At 39.8% G+C, this 17,822-nt stretch overlaps 1 protein-coding gene across 1 annotated transcript; it reads left to right on the forward strand.

The window, feature by feature from the left end:
• Window positions 1-9,126: 9,126 nt before the first annotated feature.
• On the forward strand, window positions 9,127-10,500 carry LOC132513782 (DDB1- and CUL4-associated factor 12-like protein 2). The gene has a single exon (XM_060138369.1). It carries the CDS (start codon window positions 9,127-9,129, stop codon window positions 10,498-10,500), a length of 1,374 nt encoding a protein of 457 aa, XP_059994352.1.
• Window positions 10,501-17,822: the final 7,322 nt, after the last annotated feature.

The raw sequence follows: 17,822 nt of genomic DNA on the forward strand, positions 1-17,822 counted from the left end.
AGCTATTTTACTTCACTAAACCTGAGTGTCTTCATCTATAAAATTGAAAGAATGCCCTCTGTTACACAGATTCGTTGTGAAGTATAGGATAATATACGTAAAATCTGTAGTGCAACACAGGTTATCAAAACCTGGAAGCTATTATAAACAAATATATATATGATATATATATATTTTATATGTACTATATATATATTTTATATGTACGATATATATCATATTTTATATGCACGATATATATATCGTATATCTATTTAAATAGATGCAAATATATGTAAATAATAATTTTTAATTTAAAAAATATATGTGATGTACACACAGGTTCTGGCAAAGTTCCCGATACATAGTAGTTATCCATGTAAGTGTTTGGTGAATGAGTTCGGTCTCCTATCCTTCCATTCTGCCTCTTTGTCACACTAGAATGACAATTCATTGAAGGGAAAGACTTTATGTCCCATTAATCTTGGTATTTCCTAATATCTAATGCCTTCTAGCATATCACAGGCATGTAACAAATCCTTGTTGAATAAATACAACCATTAATCATTAATCATTCACACTGCAATCTACCTTATTGTCCTAGCATCTTGCCCATTTTTTTCCATTTTTTTCACAAGCATATCTGTGATCATTTCAAACGCATATTCCATAATAGGGCTCTTTAGTTAGAGGACATATTGTAAAGTAATTGTTTCTTCTTTAATTTATATCCCAAAGAACAGTATGATATGGTCTACCTGAAGGAAATTAGGATATGAGCAAAATCAGTATTCTGCATTCTTCCCTCATTTCCAGCTTTTTCTCTTTTCAAAATATTTTAACCATTTTCTCCCCTTCTATTCTCTTCCTCATGTCCTTTTCCTCTAAGCAATCCTTCCTGTCTTTGATCCTCCTGATTCTGATGACAAGTAATAGTTTAATGTATATTCATGTATTTACATTTCAAGAGTCCTATTGGAAGAGGAATCCCTAATGGTGAAATGTAATATATTGTGGCACCTAAAGGGGGGCACTTGTAGAAATATTGGGGTTTTCTTCTCTGTCCCTTAAATCTCGACATTTCCTATACTACATTAGTCTATGATAATTATAACTTTAGGGTTTTTAACTAATGGAGATTTTTGTTGTTGCTGTAGTTCAGAGTTCACAGGTAATAATCCTTTTATATATTTTATGTGCCTCCTTTCCATAATTAATTGAAGTAGTTTTTTTTTTTTTTTTTTGTGGTAAGTGGGCCTCTCACTGTTGTGGCCTCTCCCGTTGTGGAGCACAGGCTCCGGACGCACAGGCTCAGCGGCCATGGCTCACGGGCCCAGCCGCTCCATGGCATGTGGGATCTTCCCGGACCGGGGCACGAACCCGTGTCCCCTGCATTTGCAGGCGGACTCTTAACCACTGTGCCACCAGGGAAGCCCTGAAGTAGTTTTAAAAAATAAAATTCAAAGAAAATTAAAATCAGGTCAAGAAAAAGTGGAAAAGTTGATATAGCTGCTATAGTTAAGTATCAAGTTTGCCTCTGTGCTTCCTAGCGGCCAAGGGGAAAAAATTAAATGATTTTTACTATATACTGTACACATATTGTGTGCCAGGAACTTTGCTAGGTGCACTGACATTGTATCTATCTTCACTACAGCCACGGAGAGTAGATGTTATAATCCTCATCTTACAGATGAAGTTACTGAAGTTGGAAAAATGATCTTGCCCAGTGTCACAAAACTAAACCCTTAAGTGGAGCCAAGATTCAAATCCAAGGACTCTCTGACTTCATAGTCTGCACTCTGATATAGTTCTCAAGGTCAGAAAGGAGGAAATATAATAATTCCAGAGATAAAGGCTTTTGTCATTATATTATAAAATTAATTTTCTGTGTGACATTGTATAAAGGGGACATTAAACAATGTGATGAACAGTGCCCTTCATAACAGATTTACAATAAATGCAGAACGAATATCCGTATAGCTGTTTGGCTATTTTTTTTAATGACCTTTGATAACTGCCTAAAGCATAACATTAAAGTGCAAGCGAGTGAAACTGATTCAGCAAATACTAAGCTAATATGATCCTATGATACAGTCTCCTGGTGGCCTAAGGTGATTCAAGAATAAAACTGAAAGTATGTGAATCAGCCTTCAGAATGCTATTATATTTTATTAGCAAGGGTTTGGATAGAGGCCGAATTCATTTGTTCATTCATTCAGCAAAAGTGCATGGGCCATCTATATGCCAGGCAGTGTGCTAGGTTCTGGGGATCCAAATATATTTTAAAAAATATTTCTACTTCAAAGGGGCTTGCACTTATTTTAGAATTAGATGAGTCAATGCCTGCAATGAAGTAAGTTAATTGCTATAATGGAAGTATGTACGTACTGTACAAAAAAAGATGCTCTTAGGCCTATCTGGTAGAGTCAAAGAAGTGATCATAGTGGAGAAGGTAATGTTTGACTTGATGGTAGCAAAAGTTCTTCCCTCCAAGCTGTGTTCAGTTAGAAGTGGTTGATCAAACAGCATGAAGTTTTGGGGTTCTGATGTACCAGTTAAACAGAGATCCAGGGTCTCTAAAATTTCTGTCAGTATTATTCAACAAACACCGATTATTTCTATGACATGATAAATACTGGAGATACAGTAGTGAGCACAATGGATACTGCCTCTGTCCTCACGAAGTTTTCATTCAATATTTTGGTAGATACAGACATTAAACAAAGAGTCACAGAAATAACCATGCCATTTCACCTGTGGTGAATGCCATGAAATAAAGTTAAGGGGATCTCCATGTATAATAGATCGGACCTAGTCTGGGTAGTCAGAGTTTCCATAAGAAAGTGATAACTTACCTAAAATCTGAAGGATAAGAACTTAACAAGGTCAGGTATCTGTGGGGGTTAAAAGGTGGGAAGACCTGCAGGTAGAAAGCTTTCCAGGCAGAGAGAACAGCATACAAAAAAGGATCTGAGGCATGAACTTATGTAATGTCACTGAAGAAATTAAAAAGGGCCAGTGTGTCTTGGAGCAGAAAAAGCAATGAAAAGAAGGTAGAAATGTAGCTGGAGAACATAAGTCAGATCATGCTGGGTCTCATAGGCTGTGTTAGAGATTTTGGTCTTTATCCTAAGACAGTAGGAAAACACTGGTTTGTTTAAATCAGATCAGTGACATGGCCATATTTGCATTTTGAAAATATCACTCTGGCTGCAGTGTGGAGAGTTTAATGGAGGAGAGCAAAAGTGGTTGCAGGAAAATCAGTTAGGAGGCTACTGTAGTTGTCAAGTCAAGACGAAACAGTAGCTCAGGAAAGGGTGGTAGCAGTGGAGAGGGTGAGAATTGAGTGGATTTGAAAAATGTTAGAAGATAGATTTGGGACCTGAAGATGAGGAGCATTGGGTTTCAAGGATAATTCTTAGGACTCAAGTTTACACAGCTGGACTGATGGTGGTGCTATTCATTAAGATAGGAAACAGTAAAAGATCAGGTGCATGGGAGTCACATTCAAGATCCTGAGCTTATACATGCTGAGTTTGAAGTTCTTTCTTGATGTCCAAAATGTCAAGCAGAAAGTTGGCCATGTCAGTTTGGGACAAAGATAAAAAGTTGGGAGGCACTGGTATATATGGTGTAGTTGAGGCTAGGTGTAAGTGGGTATCTAAGTTAGGGAAAGTAATAACTGGGTATCTCTATCCAGTTAAGACACTACAGAACATGGAATAGAATTGTTTATCAATGAACTTTACGGGCTTCCTTTATGTACCCATCTGACATTAGAGTGTGATCTATATACATTTTTACAGTCACTTCTGTCCAATTTAACTACTATCATCAGTGGGCAATGCCCCCAATCAAAGAAAAGATCTATTTTTTGTACAGTGGTTCATCTACTAGCATACTATAAAGTTGTTCCTACAATACATTCTTCCCATATGAATATTTATCTATAACTCTATAGATAACCCTAACACTAACCCTATAGATTGGACAGAATGTTTATCTATAGGTTGGATAGATAATGGAGATTGATGAGCTGTATGTGAGCAGACAAGTAGCTAGCTCTCCAAATATTTTATCCCTGTGTGTACTAGTGTATAAGTGTGTGTTGCGCTGCAGTTCACACTCAAAAACCCCCTTTCTGCAGCTTCCAAGTTGTCTTCATAAAGTTAAATAAGGGAAAGGAGGGAAAGCCATTAGGGTTTAAGAGAAATTTATTAAGAGCTTATAGTCTTCCAGACACTGTTCTTAGTGGGTTTTATGTATTAACTCATTCAATCATCAAAACTACCCCAGGACATAGGTGTTATTATCCTATGTTTATAGATAAGGGAATAAATCCAAAGAAAGTATACTAACTGACCCAGTTCCAAGACCAGAAAACCACAGAAACAGAATCAAACCATGTTATGTGACTTCAAAGTCTACTCTCTTAACCACTACACTGTTGTGCCTCCCATAAAACATATAACCAGCATCGAATCTACCCTCTCAATAAACAAAGTCCAAGCTTGGGCTCTGACACATTTCTTCCTCTTAGAGAAGATAGAGAGAGAAAGGGCAAGGAAGAGGTCAGAGAGTCAAAATTGCCTCTTTCCCTATAATTCTGTTTCTAGTAAATGAAATAATGTGATAAATCTTTCCGTTATTCCCCCATCTGACAGCATATGCCTTTAGTAGTGCCTTTGTTGGGGGAAACATAGCCTGCTGAGTCATCTCCACCAGTTTCTGCATCATGAGGTTTGGAGGAAGCCTCCCATCTGACTACAAACCAGGTTCACAGCTGCTTATCTTAGGAGGCTTGACAAGGTCACAGCTTGAAATGCTATGGCTGTATTATAATCAGAGATTAAGTGAAAATGTATTCAATTTAATCATTCAAGAATAGTTTGCCTTGTGTCTGTTATAAATAACAGTGTATCATTATCATATATTATTTTCAAACAAGCTTAATTAACTATATTTCTTTTTTTATTTAGTGCCTTATACTTGTTGATAAAGATAATGGAAAAGCTATACATACAAATATAGACAAGATGTCAAAAATATTCTTGAGGATAGCCTTGCTTTACATCTATATACAATGTATCAGAAACAATTATAAACCTCATTTCTGAAGACAAATGCCTTTATACCTGACAATGTGCTCCAATCTCTAAAGCCTGTATTTGTAAGATCTATTTTTGTATAGAAGAATGTGAAAAGAAAGTTTCAGAATTGATCAGTTCTTCAAAAAGACTTGTTGCTAACCTTCCAATTTTCTTATTACCCTGGCTTTCTCTTTCAGTGCCTTTGTCCTGAGACTGTTTTAGTTTTGAAGTGAAAAATAGTAATATTTTCAAAATAATTTAAGTCATATTTAACAACCAAGTTTATGTTCATTATATCACAGTAAAATATCTTCGGCCTTAACTAATTTTAAACTGGTAATCTAACATTTTTTGGCTAGACAGATACTTTTCTTCATTCATAGATTAGAAAGGTAGACACAGTTGATAAAATTATTCAGTAGGCTGAAAAGAAACACATATAAATATAGAGAGATAAATTGATATAGATAATAATTCCACATAACTTTTTTGAATATATATAGATAGATACCTATATTGAAGTTATATATATATATATATTTATATAACTTCAAACAAGTTATGTGGCAATATCACAAATCAATTCAAATCCTTCACTTTCTCCCTTAAGTAATTTGATTTCAAAATATCTTACTTGTGATTTTTTGATATTTCATTTTGTTTTCTCTCCTTTCTTCTATTAGTTTATCAACAGGACAATCAAGTTTTACAAACCATTTAGTGCATATCTAGAAGGATGTGATGGTGTGAAAGAAGTAGAAAACATTACCTAACCCCTTGAGGAGTTTACAATCTGATTAAGAAAATAACATTTAAACATATTAAGTGATTAGAGAACAGGATAAGACAGTGCCCTGAAACCACACATAAAGGCCCCTATCCAATGGAGGGGAATATCGTGTAGGGGAGATAGGTGAGGCTAATACAAATTTATCCGGGTATATGTTAGTAGCACAAAGCAGTAATGAATGTACAAATAGATTAGTAAGGACTGACAAGATGTTTACACTCATACACACAGTGGTCTTCACAGGTAACAAAAAGTAATGGAGACCCTGACATTCAGAGGGCCATGCAGACATCTGAAATTTTATCATCAGGCCATTACATCTACTGCTTTAACAGTAAATGTACTGTGCATGACTTTATATATTATCAGACATTGTGTTTTCCTAAAAATGGAAGCAATAAAATGTAAATAAAGGTTCAAATTTGTAAGTTGACATAAAAAACTGTAAATCTCTCAACATAACTTGGCTCTGGTCTGGAAGTTTTACATCTTTAAGTACAAAGCTCAGAGAAATTTGAAAGTGCAGACATAAATGAAATGAAATGCGTTTCATGTATTGTATTCCAGATAAAATTAACACACTTCATTTATCAATACAAAATAGTAATCTGCACACTGACTACAAACACATTACTATACATAAATATTGCATATTTATATTATCAAAAAAGTGGAGACATAATACCAGGACAATTTATATGGGTGTTATTTTTACCAAACAAAAACCAAACAAATGTAGGCATATATTATTACATTTCATAAATATTAATTTAAAAGAATTTGTAAAAAAATGTGCTTCAGAGATCGTATTTTTGCCTTTAAATATTCTACGGAAAGTGTTATACATAATTTGCATTCAGTATTTATTCATGTATTTTAGAAATTGTGGCTGTCTCTCAAAAATGCACAAGATGCAACACCTGTAAAATTTCCATGATGGGGTAGTTTACACAGTTTTTAAAGAGGCAGAAATAGAAAAATTGTATTTATAGAATAATATAGAGTAGTTGTTAGGCTTAAAAGCTTTGGAGTCAGACCGGGATTCACAACCCGACTTTACCATTTACTAGCTGTGTGACCATGGGGGAGTCATCATTACTCTTTCTGGGCCTCAGTTCTCTCATTTTAAATTATGGCTATAAAAATAGAACCTACGTCACCAAGCTATTGTGAGACTGAATGCACATAAAGCATTCGAAGTGTTTAGCACAGCCCTCCAGCCCATGACACAAACAGGCTCTCAATAAATAATAGCTGTTATAAGAATTATTTTTACAATTGAAATATGTCTGTATCTATCTATCTATCTATCTATCTATCTATCTATCTATCTATATCCCCAAACGTTCAGCCTATTTGTTCTACCACAACAGTAAAAAATATGCCATGAAGTCTTACTGTATAATATCCATTTTTCTGAGGTTGAATTAAAAAAAAAAAAAGGAAAACATCATGGTAGGTTAAGTTAAAGGAATTTGCAGTCAGTTATTCTCGAGTAACATCAGTTCTAATTATGAAGTTGTCAGCACTCTTTTCATTGTCAGGTCACTCCCTATCCACCATCCTCACCCACATCTTGATATCGCATTAAACATGGGGAGGAATATGGGGGAGGAGTGGGCACTGGGACTTCGCAGCTGGACTGGAGTGGTGGGAAGGACCCATGGTTTACTTACTTGGAGTTTGTGCATTTGAGGTGGGGTCGCAAAAAGGGCTTGGTGAAGGGGCATAAAAGCAGCAACAAAGTAACTCCCATGCTTTCCACTGATGGATCAGAAAAGTTAATCCACCTCCCCTCCCCATATGCACCCACTGAGCAAACACAGTTTTATAGCAGAAGATTGGGGTGTGTGCAGAGTTGGTATCAGCCACCAGCCACTTGTAACTCTGCGTAACTGAGCATGCCTGGATAGGGGCTTGCCACTGCGGCTGCTCTGAAGCTGCAGAGCCACGTATGGACCGTCGTCCAAATCCTTAGACTGCTAAACGCATGCTCTGAATTCCTACTCTTCACCACTGTGTTTATGTGGTTATATCCTTTTGGAAAGTTCTTCACTATGCGATTCTGGAAATCCTGTGCATCCCTCAGGGCCCTGCGCCAACGTCCCAGGGGGCCTCTCACACATGACAGGGCTCTGCCCAGGCTCCCCGGGCTTCTCCTGAGACTGACAATGAGGACTGACCCTTCCCTCCCCAGAGCAGAGAAAGGGGTATCCCTCAGTCTTCTAGCCCTCTTCCAGTCAGCTCCACCGCCTGAGGGCTCTGAGGTTCAAGAGAAGTCAACACCCTGAACACCCACGCCCATCCTCAGTGCCGTCCCCTCAGATCCTGAGGCTTCCCTCTTGACCACAGGGTCCTAACCCCACCCCGGCGGGAAGTGGAGCCTGGGGAACTACATTTGGAATGCACCCCTCAAAGATTCTGGTGCAGGAGCTCAGGGGACTCAATTTGACAAATACAGGGAAAAACTGGTTTAAAAATAGGTTGAAAAATTTTAACAGACACCGGTAGAGGGGCTGAGACAGGAGGGGCTGCAGGCGAGACCTAATGGGGAGGGCCTCTTTGCCTCTGCCAAACACTACCATCCCTGGTCAAGTTCACTATCTAATTGCAGCAAAGAGTCTCCCGAAATTGCACCAAGGGCACATTTGTTTCTTCGACAGATAACTTCAGCGCTCCTTCTAGCCTCATACTTGACTGTATTTTAGCTTTCAGAATTATTTAAGTAAGGATTTTAAGAAGGCTACTTGGTTTCTGTCCAGAGGGTAGTGAAACTCCCCAAGTAGGATATCAGGGGGCATGGGCAGGCGCACTAGATGTGTCCACACGGAGAAGCCTTGGGAATCCCGAAGCGCTGGTCCTGGGTGAGTCTCCCCCTCCTCGCGGGCTCCACTTCCCCCCCTCGCTCCCGCACCTATCCCACCCCTCCCAGTCCGGCGTGTGCTATCCTGTACCCCAGGCCCGCTCCCCCCGCCGCCTCCGCCCCCTCACACTCGCCCCCCGCGTCGTCCTCGTCCCACATCGACTTCGCTCCCGCCGCGCCGCCGGCCGCGCTTCCCGCCCTCGCTTCGATTCGCGCCGCCGCCACCCCAGCCGCCGCGCGCCGCCTGCGCTCCGCTCCCCCCGGCCACCTCTCCTCGTCCGGCCCGGCCGCCCTCGCCTCCGTCGCCGCCGCGCCCCGGACTCTGTTGGCTCCGCGCCCCGCGGACGCCCCGGCCCCCGGCCGACGCAGCCGTCCCCGCCGCCGCCACTCGCCCGCCGCCCACCATGGCCCCGAGGCAAACAGGTAGCAGGAAGCGGAAAGCGCCGGCGCTCGCGGCGTCGTCGCTGGGCTCGGCGGCGGGTGGGGACGGGCCGCTGCCTCCCAAGAAGCCCAAGCGGCCGGCGGCGCTGCGCTCGCTGCTGCACTACCTGAAGGGCCGCGAGGTGGGGGCGCGGGGCCGCGCCGGGCTCCCGGGCTTCGAGGGCAAGCTGCGCGGCTACGCGGTGCGGAAGCTGCCCGAGCTGCTGAGGGAGCGCGAGCTGGCGCTGGGCACCCTCAACAAGGTGTTCGCGTCGCAGTGGCTGAACGCCAGGCAGGTGGTGTGCGGCACCAAGTGCAACACGCTCTTCGTGGTGGACGTGCAGTCGGGCCACATCACGCGCATCCCCCTGATGCGGGACCGCGGGCCCGGGTCGGCCCGCGCCCAGCCGAACTGCGGCATCCACGCCATCCAGCTGAATCCCTCCAAGACGCTTCTGGCCACCGGGGGCGAGAACCCCAACAGCCTGGCCGTCTACCAGCTGCCCACGCTGGACCCCGTGTGCCTGGGCGACCGCCACGGCCACAAGGACTGGATCTTCGCCATCGCCTGGATGAGCGACACGGTGGCCGTGAGTGGCTCCCGCGACGGCACCGTGGCGCTCTGGAAGATGGACCCCGACATGTTCCACGGCAGCATCGCCTGGCACAACGACGCGGGCCTCCCCCTGTACGCCCACATCCGTCCCAGGGACGTGCAGACCATCCCCAGGGCCAGCACCAACCCCAGTAACCGCAAGGTGCGGGCCCTGGCCTTCAGCGGCAAGAACCAGGAGCTGGGAGCCGTGTCCCTGGACGGCTACTTCCACCTGTGGAAAGCCCAGAGCAACCTGTCCAGGCTGCTGTCCATCAGGCTGCCCTACTGCCGAGAGAACGTGTGCCTGACCTACTGCGACGAGTTGTCCCTGTACGCGGTGGGCTCCCAGTCCCACGTCTCCTTCCTGGATCCGCGGCAGCGCCAGCAGAACATCCGGCCCCTGTGCTCCCGAGAGGGCGGCACGGGTGTGCGCTCCCTGAGCTTCTACCAGCACATCGTCACCGTGGGCACGGGCCACGGCTGCCTGCTCTTCTATGACATCCGCGCGCAGACGTTCCTGGAGGAGAGGGCCTCGGCCAGCCCGCACTTCTCTCCGGGGCCCGCAGGGAGGAAGCTCAAGCTCACCTGTGGCAGAGGCTGGCTCAACCACGATGACCTGTGGGTGAACTACTTCGGTGGCATCGGCGAGCTCCCCAACGCGCTCTACACGCACTGCTACAACTGGCCCGAGATGAAGCTCTTCGTCGCTGGGGGGCCTCTCCCTTCCGGCCTCCACGGGAACTATGCCGGCCTCTGGAGCTAAGGATGGCCTCCGTGTCCTCAAAGTGCCCAGATACACCTTCCAGTCCCCTCTCGATTTCCTCCTTCACTCTGTGTTTGTGCTTTTACTCTGTGTGGCTTTTATCTTCCAGGTGGAAAGGGCCCAACTTACCTCTGCTCAGTGTATTAGGCAAAGAGAGAGAAAGAAACAGAAGGCAAAAGTGGTCTCTTGGGCAATCAAAACTTGGCTTTCAGATTTTTCTGCACCTCCTCCAATATCACCATTTTTTTTTTTTTTTTTTGCCTCTCTTACAAAGAATTTGACTAATCCTTAACTGTGTTCTGAGTGATTCACATATGCTGTTTCTCTTGGCTGATGTAGTCATGGTTCCGACAACAATTTAGTACTTTAGTTTTATCAATATTTCAACAGTATGTTCAGGTCTTTTACACATTTCAGATGTATTTCTGGAAAATGTGTGCAAAAAAGTGTCTTTTGGGCTGGTCTGAGGAACAACCCATCATGTAACAGAGCAGGTTTATAGCCCTGCTCCAATTAGAAAATGCATTTCAAGTTCTAGATTGCCACCATTTGGGGTATGTTTCATTTGGAGGTTGGAAACTCAGTGTTTGTTGTTTGTATATTGTTGGTGTATAAAATACTTTAAAATATGTTCTCTTTGTTAAGAAATCTTACAATGATGTTCATCCTATTAATCACAGTTTTGATTATTTAGTAGAAATTTAGCCTTCTTGTTTAAATCTGCTGTATTATGGCCTGCTTCCTTGGGTAGCATTTATGGTACAGATTTTAAGAGCTAATCAAAACTGGCCTATATGTGGCAGGACAATCAGGGAGGTACTTTTTGGGGTAAACATTTCTTTACATTTCAGGTAACACTATCCAGGCAGCCATTTACAGAGAAAGGCTGACTGTTGTGCTCAATGCAGGTGTTGACAATTTTTTATTGTATACCTGGATAAGTCTTCTATCTGGATTGAGTATATGATGTATTGCAGGAAAAAAAAAATAAAACATATTCAGCATTTTAGTAATTAAGTGCTAGGCTGAAGTTTTTGAATGCTTAAACATACATTTTACTTTTTCTTAATTGTCCTTCTAGGACTATATTTATCAAAGTCAAAATCTTCCAGGAGAGCAACTGAAGCTGAAATATCACCTATGCATACAGTACTCTGTACATTTGTTTTTGAACAGCAAACTTATTCTATTATGGGTTAAAACATTCAATGACATCTTCAATACCTTATCTAAATATACTTGCTACAGGTTAGGACAGTTAGGGGTCTTGTCGTGCTTTTAAGATGATTTAACACACTGGTTTTCATTTACACAAACATACATATTGTGCTTATAACCACCTACTCACATATACTGTGTATTTGTGTATATGTATATGTTACTTCCCATGTGAGGAAAAGGCATAGATGTATGCCATTTTACATATGCAGATATTTCATATATTTTAAACTACATCTATCAAGACTTCCCACTTGGTCTCTATTTTTGTTTTGTTTTATTTTAACTTAAGTAATACTTGCATATGAAAAAAGAATCATACTTTATAAAAGGTGTATAGTGAAAAGTGAGTGTCATACCCCAAGTTCCCATAGCTCAAAGGCAGTACATCTTGTGTGTCTATCCATTTAGAGATAGTCTATACATATATAAACACATATGTATGTGTGTATGCAATTTTTACACAAATGGTAGCACATGTTTTACATACCTGTGCCTTTTTTATCACAAAACCTTAGAGTCTTTCTCATACATATCTACCTAATTCATTTTAATTGTATATTATTCCCTAAAATATGGCTGGAACATATTTTATTTCTTCATTACACTTTTGATGAGCATTTATATTGGTTCTTATTTTCTGTTACTATGAACTGTTCTGCAATGATTACTTAGGTGCATACATCTTTATGCACATGTGTAAGTGTATCCGCAGGGATAAATTCCTAGAAATGAAATTTCTGGGTCAATTTTATATTTAATAGCCATTGCCAAATTACCCTCCAAAGAGGTCCTATCAACTTAACCTCCCATAAGTAATGTATGCAAGCCTGCTTTACCACACTCTTGCCAACAGTGTGTCATCAAATTCTGTGCTCTTTGCCAATCAGATATCCACTTGATCTTGATCCTTTGTTTCTAAGTCACTGTGGCTGAGTTAACTAGATTTGTGGTCAGAGTACCAAGTAGGTTCTGAAACAAAGATCAAGAATATGAGGAAATGAGGGCAAGCAATAAAAATACTGTCAAACCAAAGGCAGAGAACACCTACAGTTCAGGTTCACATATCTGCAGATGGATTATAAAAGACTACATTTCTTAAATGCTTAGCTGGAGCTAGTAGCGTTTCCTGGTTTATTGCACCCTGGTTTCTCTTGTATTCAATGCATCACATGTCACTGAAGAAAATCCAAGAAGGAGATGATGAGAGCCTGCGCTAGGATATTTGAGGTAAGTGTGGAGAGGGAGGAAGGTATTAGAAAAATGAGGGGAAAATTAAGTGAACAAGCAGTATTTGGTATTTCACGTGAAGGGTGAAGAAAGCCAAAGAATTTAGGTGGACTCTAAGGCTCTGAGATTGAATGCAAATGAATAGTGGCAACAAATGAATATAGAAAATATAGCCACAGATGATACACGTGGAGGGTGATTAACTCAATTGCGGACATGTTGAATTTGCGGTGCCTATTTGGCATCAGGAGAACACACCCAGTGAAGAACTGGTTATATATTCCAGAATGAGATTTCTCATTGCTGGGAAGATGAGTGATATGAAACGCTGGGAAACGCTCCCTTTTAGGGGCAAGCAGAATGGAAAAGCCTATAAAAGGGGGGGGATATAAAATAGAAGAGGCTTATTTTACTCAAATGCCATGACCTCATCAGCATGAGACAACAAATATTTCTAATTATTTTATAATTACAATAACTTTTGAGTCTCCACCTCAGTCACAAAAGGCCAGTTTTACTGCTGGCACCAGTATGCCTGGCAGTCATGCCAAAGCCCTGGCAGCCTCACAGAGGTGGAGTATCACCTCATCACCAGCTGCTACTAGCCTGTGTTTGAGTTCCTGCCTCAATCCCACAGGTGCAGGTCTCTGCCACTTTTCCCATTCTACCAAAGGACAAATGGGGTGTCCAGGGGAGGATGCTCTTTTCCTCAGCATCACGATCACAAAAGCACAAATACAGAGAATTAGAGGTGAAAAAGAAAAAATAACCACAGGCACAGATTTATTTATAAGGCAGGTAACTGTAAAATCTGAGTGAAGAAATTATCAGAAGATACAAATAACTAAACTTTTTCCCAGAAGAAATGAGAAACAAGAACAGAAAACTGTGAATGCTATCTTGTTTAATCTTCCCTTTCCTCCAAGAAAATCACACACATAAACATATAAACATATAACAGGCATGCTCAGCCTGACGGTCTCACAAATAAATTATTTCACATTGTCAAGGAATATTTCATTTTGAGCCACTTCAGGGCCCAAAGAGAAAAGTTTACTCTTTCCTATATGAGGCCAGCATAGTATTAATAAAAACCCTGACTAAAATTGTGCAAAATGAGAAGAGACCAGTTTTACATATATAGATAAATAAATGAAATGTATCTTTTAAAAACACTGAATATAATCCATCAGTGTATTAAAAGGAAACCATACCCTGGCAAAGTGAAGCTAGTTCCTTGAATGCAAAGCATGTTCACTTATTGAGAAATCTATTATTTCAATGTATCATATTAACAGGTCAAATAAGACACATGCTCATGTTAATAAATTCTAATAAATAATTTAATAAAACCCTACTACAATTCTGATAAAGTCCTTAGTAAAGTATGAAGAAATATAATCTTCACATGGTGAGTGTGTACGTGTGTTGTGTTTCAAACCTGAACCATAGTCTTCCTTAATGGTACAACATTGAATAGAGTTAAATAGAACAATAAAATTCCTCACAGAGGAATTCCTATGAAAGTAAGGAACAAAACAAGGATTCTAAAAATCATCACTAGTATTTAATATTATTATAATAATTCCAGATATGGCAGTTTTAAAAGATAGGAAAATAAAAAGTATAAATATTGGAAAAGAAAGAAGTTATAATTATTTGCAGATGATATGACTGTAAAAAAAAAAAGAAAAAGAAATCCAAAAGAGCATCAATAGCAGGAGTGATTTTTGAAACGGCAAGCACAGTTGGAGAACTGTCCATGGATGGGCTTGGCTAGCTGGACCCTTCTCCAAATGATGGAATACTAGACAATTCTGGAGTTGATTATTTACTGACATGGAGAAGTAGCCTTGATAATGTTAGATGAAATAAGAAAATTGCAAACCAGAGGCATACTATAATCCCATTTTTGTTTCAACTAGGAGGAGGAAGATGAGAGGAATAAGCATACAGTATATATAAGAATATATACAAAAGCATTAACTGTATGTCTCTAAGAGATGGTATAATAGGGGACTTTTTTCCTATTTTATATATTTATGTAATATTTGAACAGTCTGTACTGACATGTATTTCTTTAGTAAACATAAGGGGAAAAAAACAATGAAGACACATTTTAAAAGGCCTGGTTGGAGAGGGGAGGAGGAGGAAATGATCAATGGTGCTCAATGCAGCAAGACGCTAAAGGTGAGACAAATTCGTTTTCATGTAATGTGGAAGTCCACGGAGGCCTTTTGCCAGAACAATTGCAATAGTAATCAACTGCATGCTCTCCAAGAAGGATAAAGATTTCAGTGTGTTTCAAAATTGACCATGGGGCCCTTGGTCCCATTAATACCTGACAGACTGGTTTTCTATTTACCTCTTCTCATCTCATCAAACCAGTTGATTTCAGACAAGTAGGGTGAGAGTTACATAGGCACTACCTCAGTGTCTGCAGAATAGTGATTAAATGTTCCTGATCCAGATGCGGAGCAAAGAGAAGACATGACCCAGCACCTACCAATTTCAAGAATCTGTGTTGTACTTTAGCCTTTCCTGGTTAAAATTATAATATGTTATAATAATAATTATAATATAATATATATATGAATTATATATACATATATATATATATATATATATAAAATTCATAGCCAGAGGCTAATTTGAAGAACCTCTAACACTAGAGACTTTCAGTTTTTTTGGATACTCATTTTTTCCCCCAAAACATCCTGCTTATTATATGCCACAATTTTAGTTTGAGTCTTGACACCTAAATGTCCATTAATCTTCTCTAGCTCCACATTCCCAACTATAATTATAGGGGAGTGGTGAATTTTAGCTTTGGAATAGACCAAGGTATATTCTCAGTAATTGCTGTAACACTTAAATCCATTCCCATCTCTGATAACCTTAACTGATAATAAGGCCAGTCCTACACTATATTCATCTAATTTCTGATGAGGTTTTATTATTTATAGGAGGCTAGGAGAAATATAATCACTAAGAACTTTTAAAAGGTGTATTGAGTCTATAGTCACAGATGGGGGAGAAACATAATTCATAAAGTCTTTTTTTTCCTCAATATTAGGACTTGAGCACTGTTAACACGTGGGAACATATTTGCTGCACATACTTCCCTATGGTTAATCAGAGGTCTTCTGAAATCTAGACACTTTCACTTACAAAGGATTAAATATCACAGATATTTAACATTGGGAATATAAAGCAAAACTGAGATATAATACATAAATTTGCTCATTTGTCTTGCTTTTCACTAGGTTTTACCCAGTAATTACTCATGATATTGACACACAACATAATAGCTGATTGATATAACTATAAATGAGTCGATTCATTGAGAATCATTCAAACCAGTGATTTAGACTAATGTGGACCAAACCACCAACTGTTAACAGTAATAATCTTCCTCAGCCAGCCCATCTAGCTGTTTTCAATTTGGCAACCTGAGAATACAATATTGTTCTGGAAAACCAAATAAATATTCTCTATAGAAGAAGATAAAAGACTAAAATCATGCATTAAATAATTCCCTTTTTAAAAGGCAACTTCCCATAAGCAAAGAAGCAGAGACATCATAGTAGGATCAGAACCTTCTGCTGAGAAGGAGCATTAGATAGAGACAGATATTTGACCTTCAAGATCTCAATAGAATAATGATCCTTGTGTCACATCTATATACATAAGTAGTAGCCAGTATTTCATCTTCACTTGCAAAGGGATTTCATTACTATGCCTGTTTATTGGGGTCTCTATCTTTGTGTGAGTGTTCACATATATAAACACTTGCTCCAGACAGAGATAAACTATCTTCAACGTGAGGAGCTCAAGGTAATGTCTTATTAAAATCTTGAATCTTCTTTGTTTTACGTTATAACTCTCTCTGGGTGATTCACCCAGTCTCAAAATGAAAAACACAAGTCAAACTAATGGCAGAGCACTGCAGTCACCCCCGGCATCTGTTATTGTTGTTGTATTTTTTCCAATTTGCTGGTATGAGCTTTGAGTAATGAATGATAACTTGGCACCACCATTCTTTGAGAATATATAAACATTTAAAAAAATCTCAAAACTTCAAATCTAAGTAATAACCAAGTCTTCATTTTACCTCAATATTTTGAGTTGCTGCTCAGATAATAGCAATTAGTTCTGACATTGTAAATGTCAAATATCAAGGTACAAAGTGTATACTGTTCATTATGCAGCACTTATGGGAAATCAGATGACGGAAGTGACTACCTTTCAGAATCTATACTACCAATTAAGCTTTTCCTAAGGTCACTTCTTATAAAGAAAAAGAAAATGGTAAATAAATATGACAGTTTATTCATCTGTTATTATGAGTATGCACCTACAGAATATATGGTCAAGAACAGGTAGGTGTAGGTCTATACATTAAAGATCATATAGTAAAACACTCTGATTTTTAAGGATCAAGATACTTCTATAATGGTCATTTTAAATGTATTTCCTGACTTATAATTTTTAAAATGACAAAATGTACACATAATGTAACAAAAACTCATGTTTCTACCTTCTAGAATTAACTGAAAGTAAAACCATGGATGAAGTAGAAGCCCTCCTTGACCGCTATAAATTACCTTCTCACCTCCCCAGAGGTAAACACTCACTATAACAGTTCAGCAAGTATCTGTCCAGTTCAAGTTTTATACTGTTATCTATTTATATTTACTTAACAAATTCTTAAGTACTTAGCATGTGCTAGACAGTTAACACTTTCCAAAGATTTGCTTACTTAACCCTCATAGTAATCCACATTTTACGGATGATCACTTTACAAAGGAATAATTAAATAATTTGCCCAAGGTCATAAGAGGTGGTAAGATGCTGAGTTATATCCAGAGTCA

Source organism: Lagenorhynchus albirostris, chromosome X, assembly GCF_949774975.1.
Source record: "Lagenorhynchus albirostris chromosome X, mLagAlb1.1, whole genome shotgun sequence".
NCBI lineage: Eukaryota > Metazoa > Chordata > Mammalia > Artiodactyla > Delphinidae > Lagenorhynchus > Lagenorhynchus albirostris.

What these genes read in the sequence shown, in the direction of transcription:
- LOC132513782 (XM_060138369.1), top strand. Translation starts at nt 9,127, where the DNA reads ATGGCCCCGAGGCAAACAGGTAGCAGGAAGCGGAAAGCGCCGGCGCTC.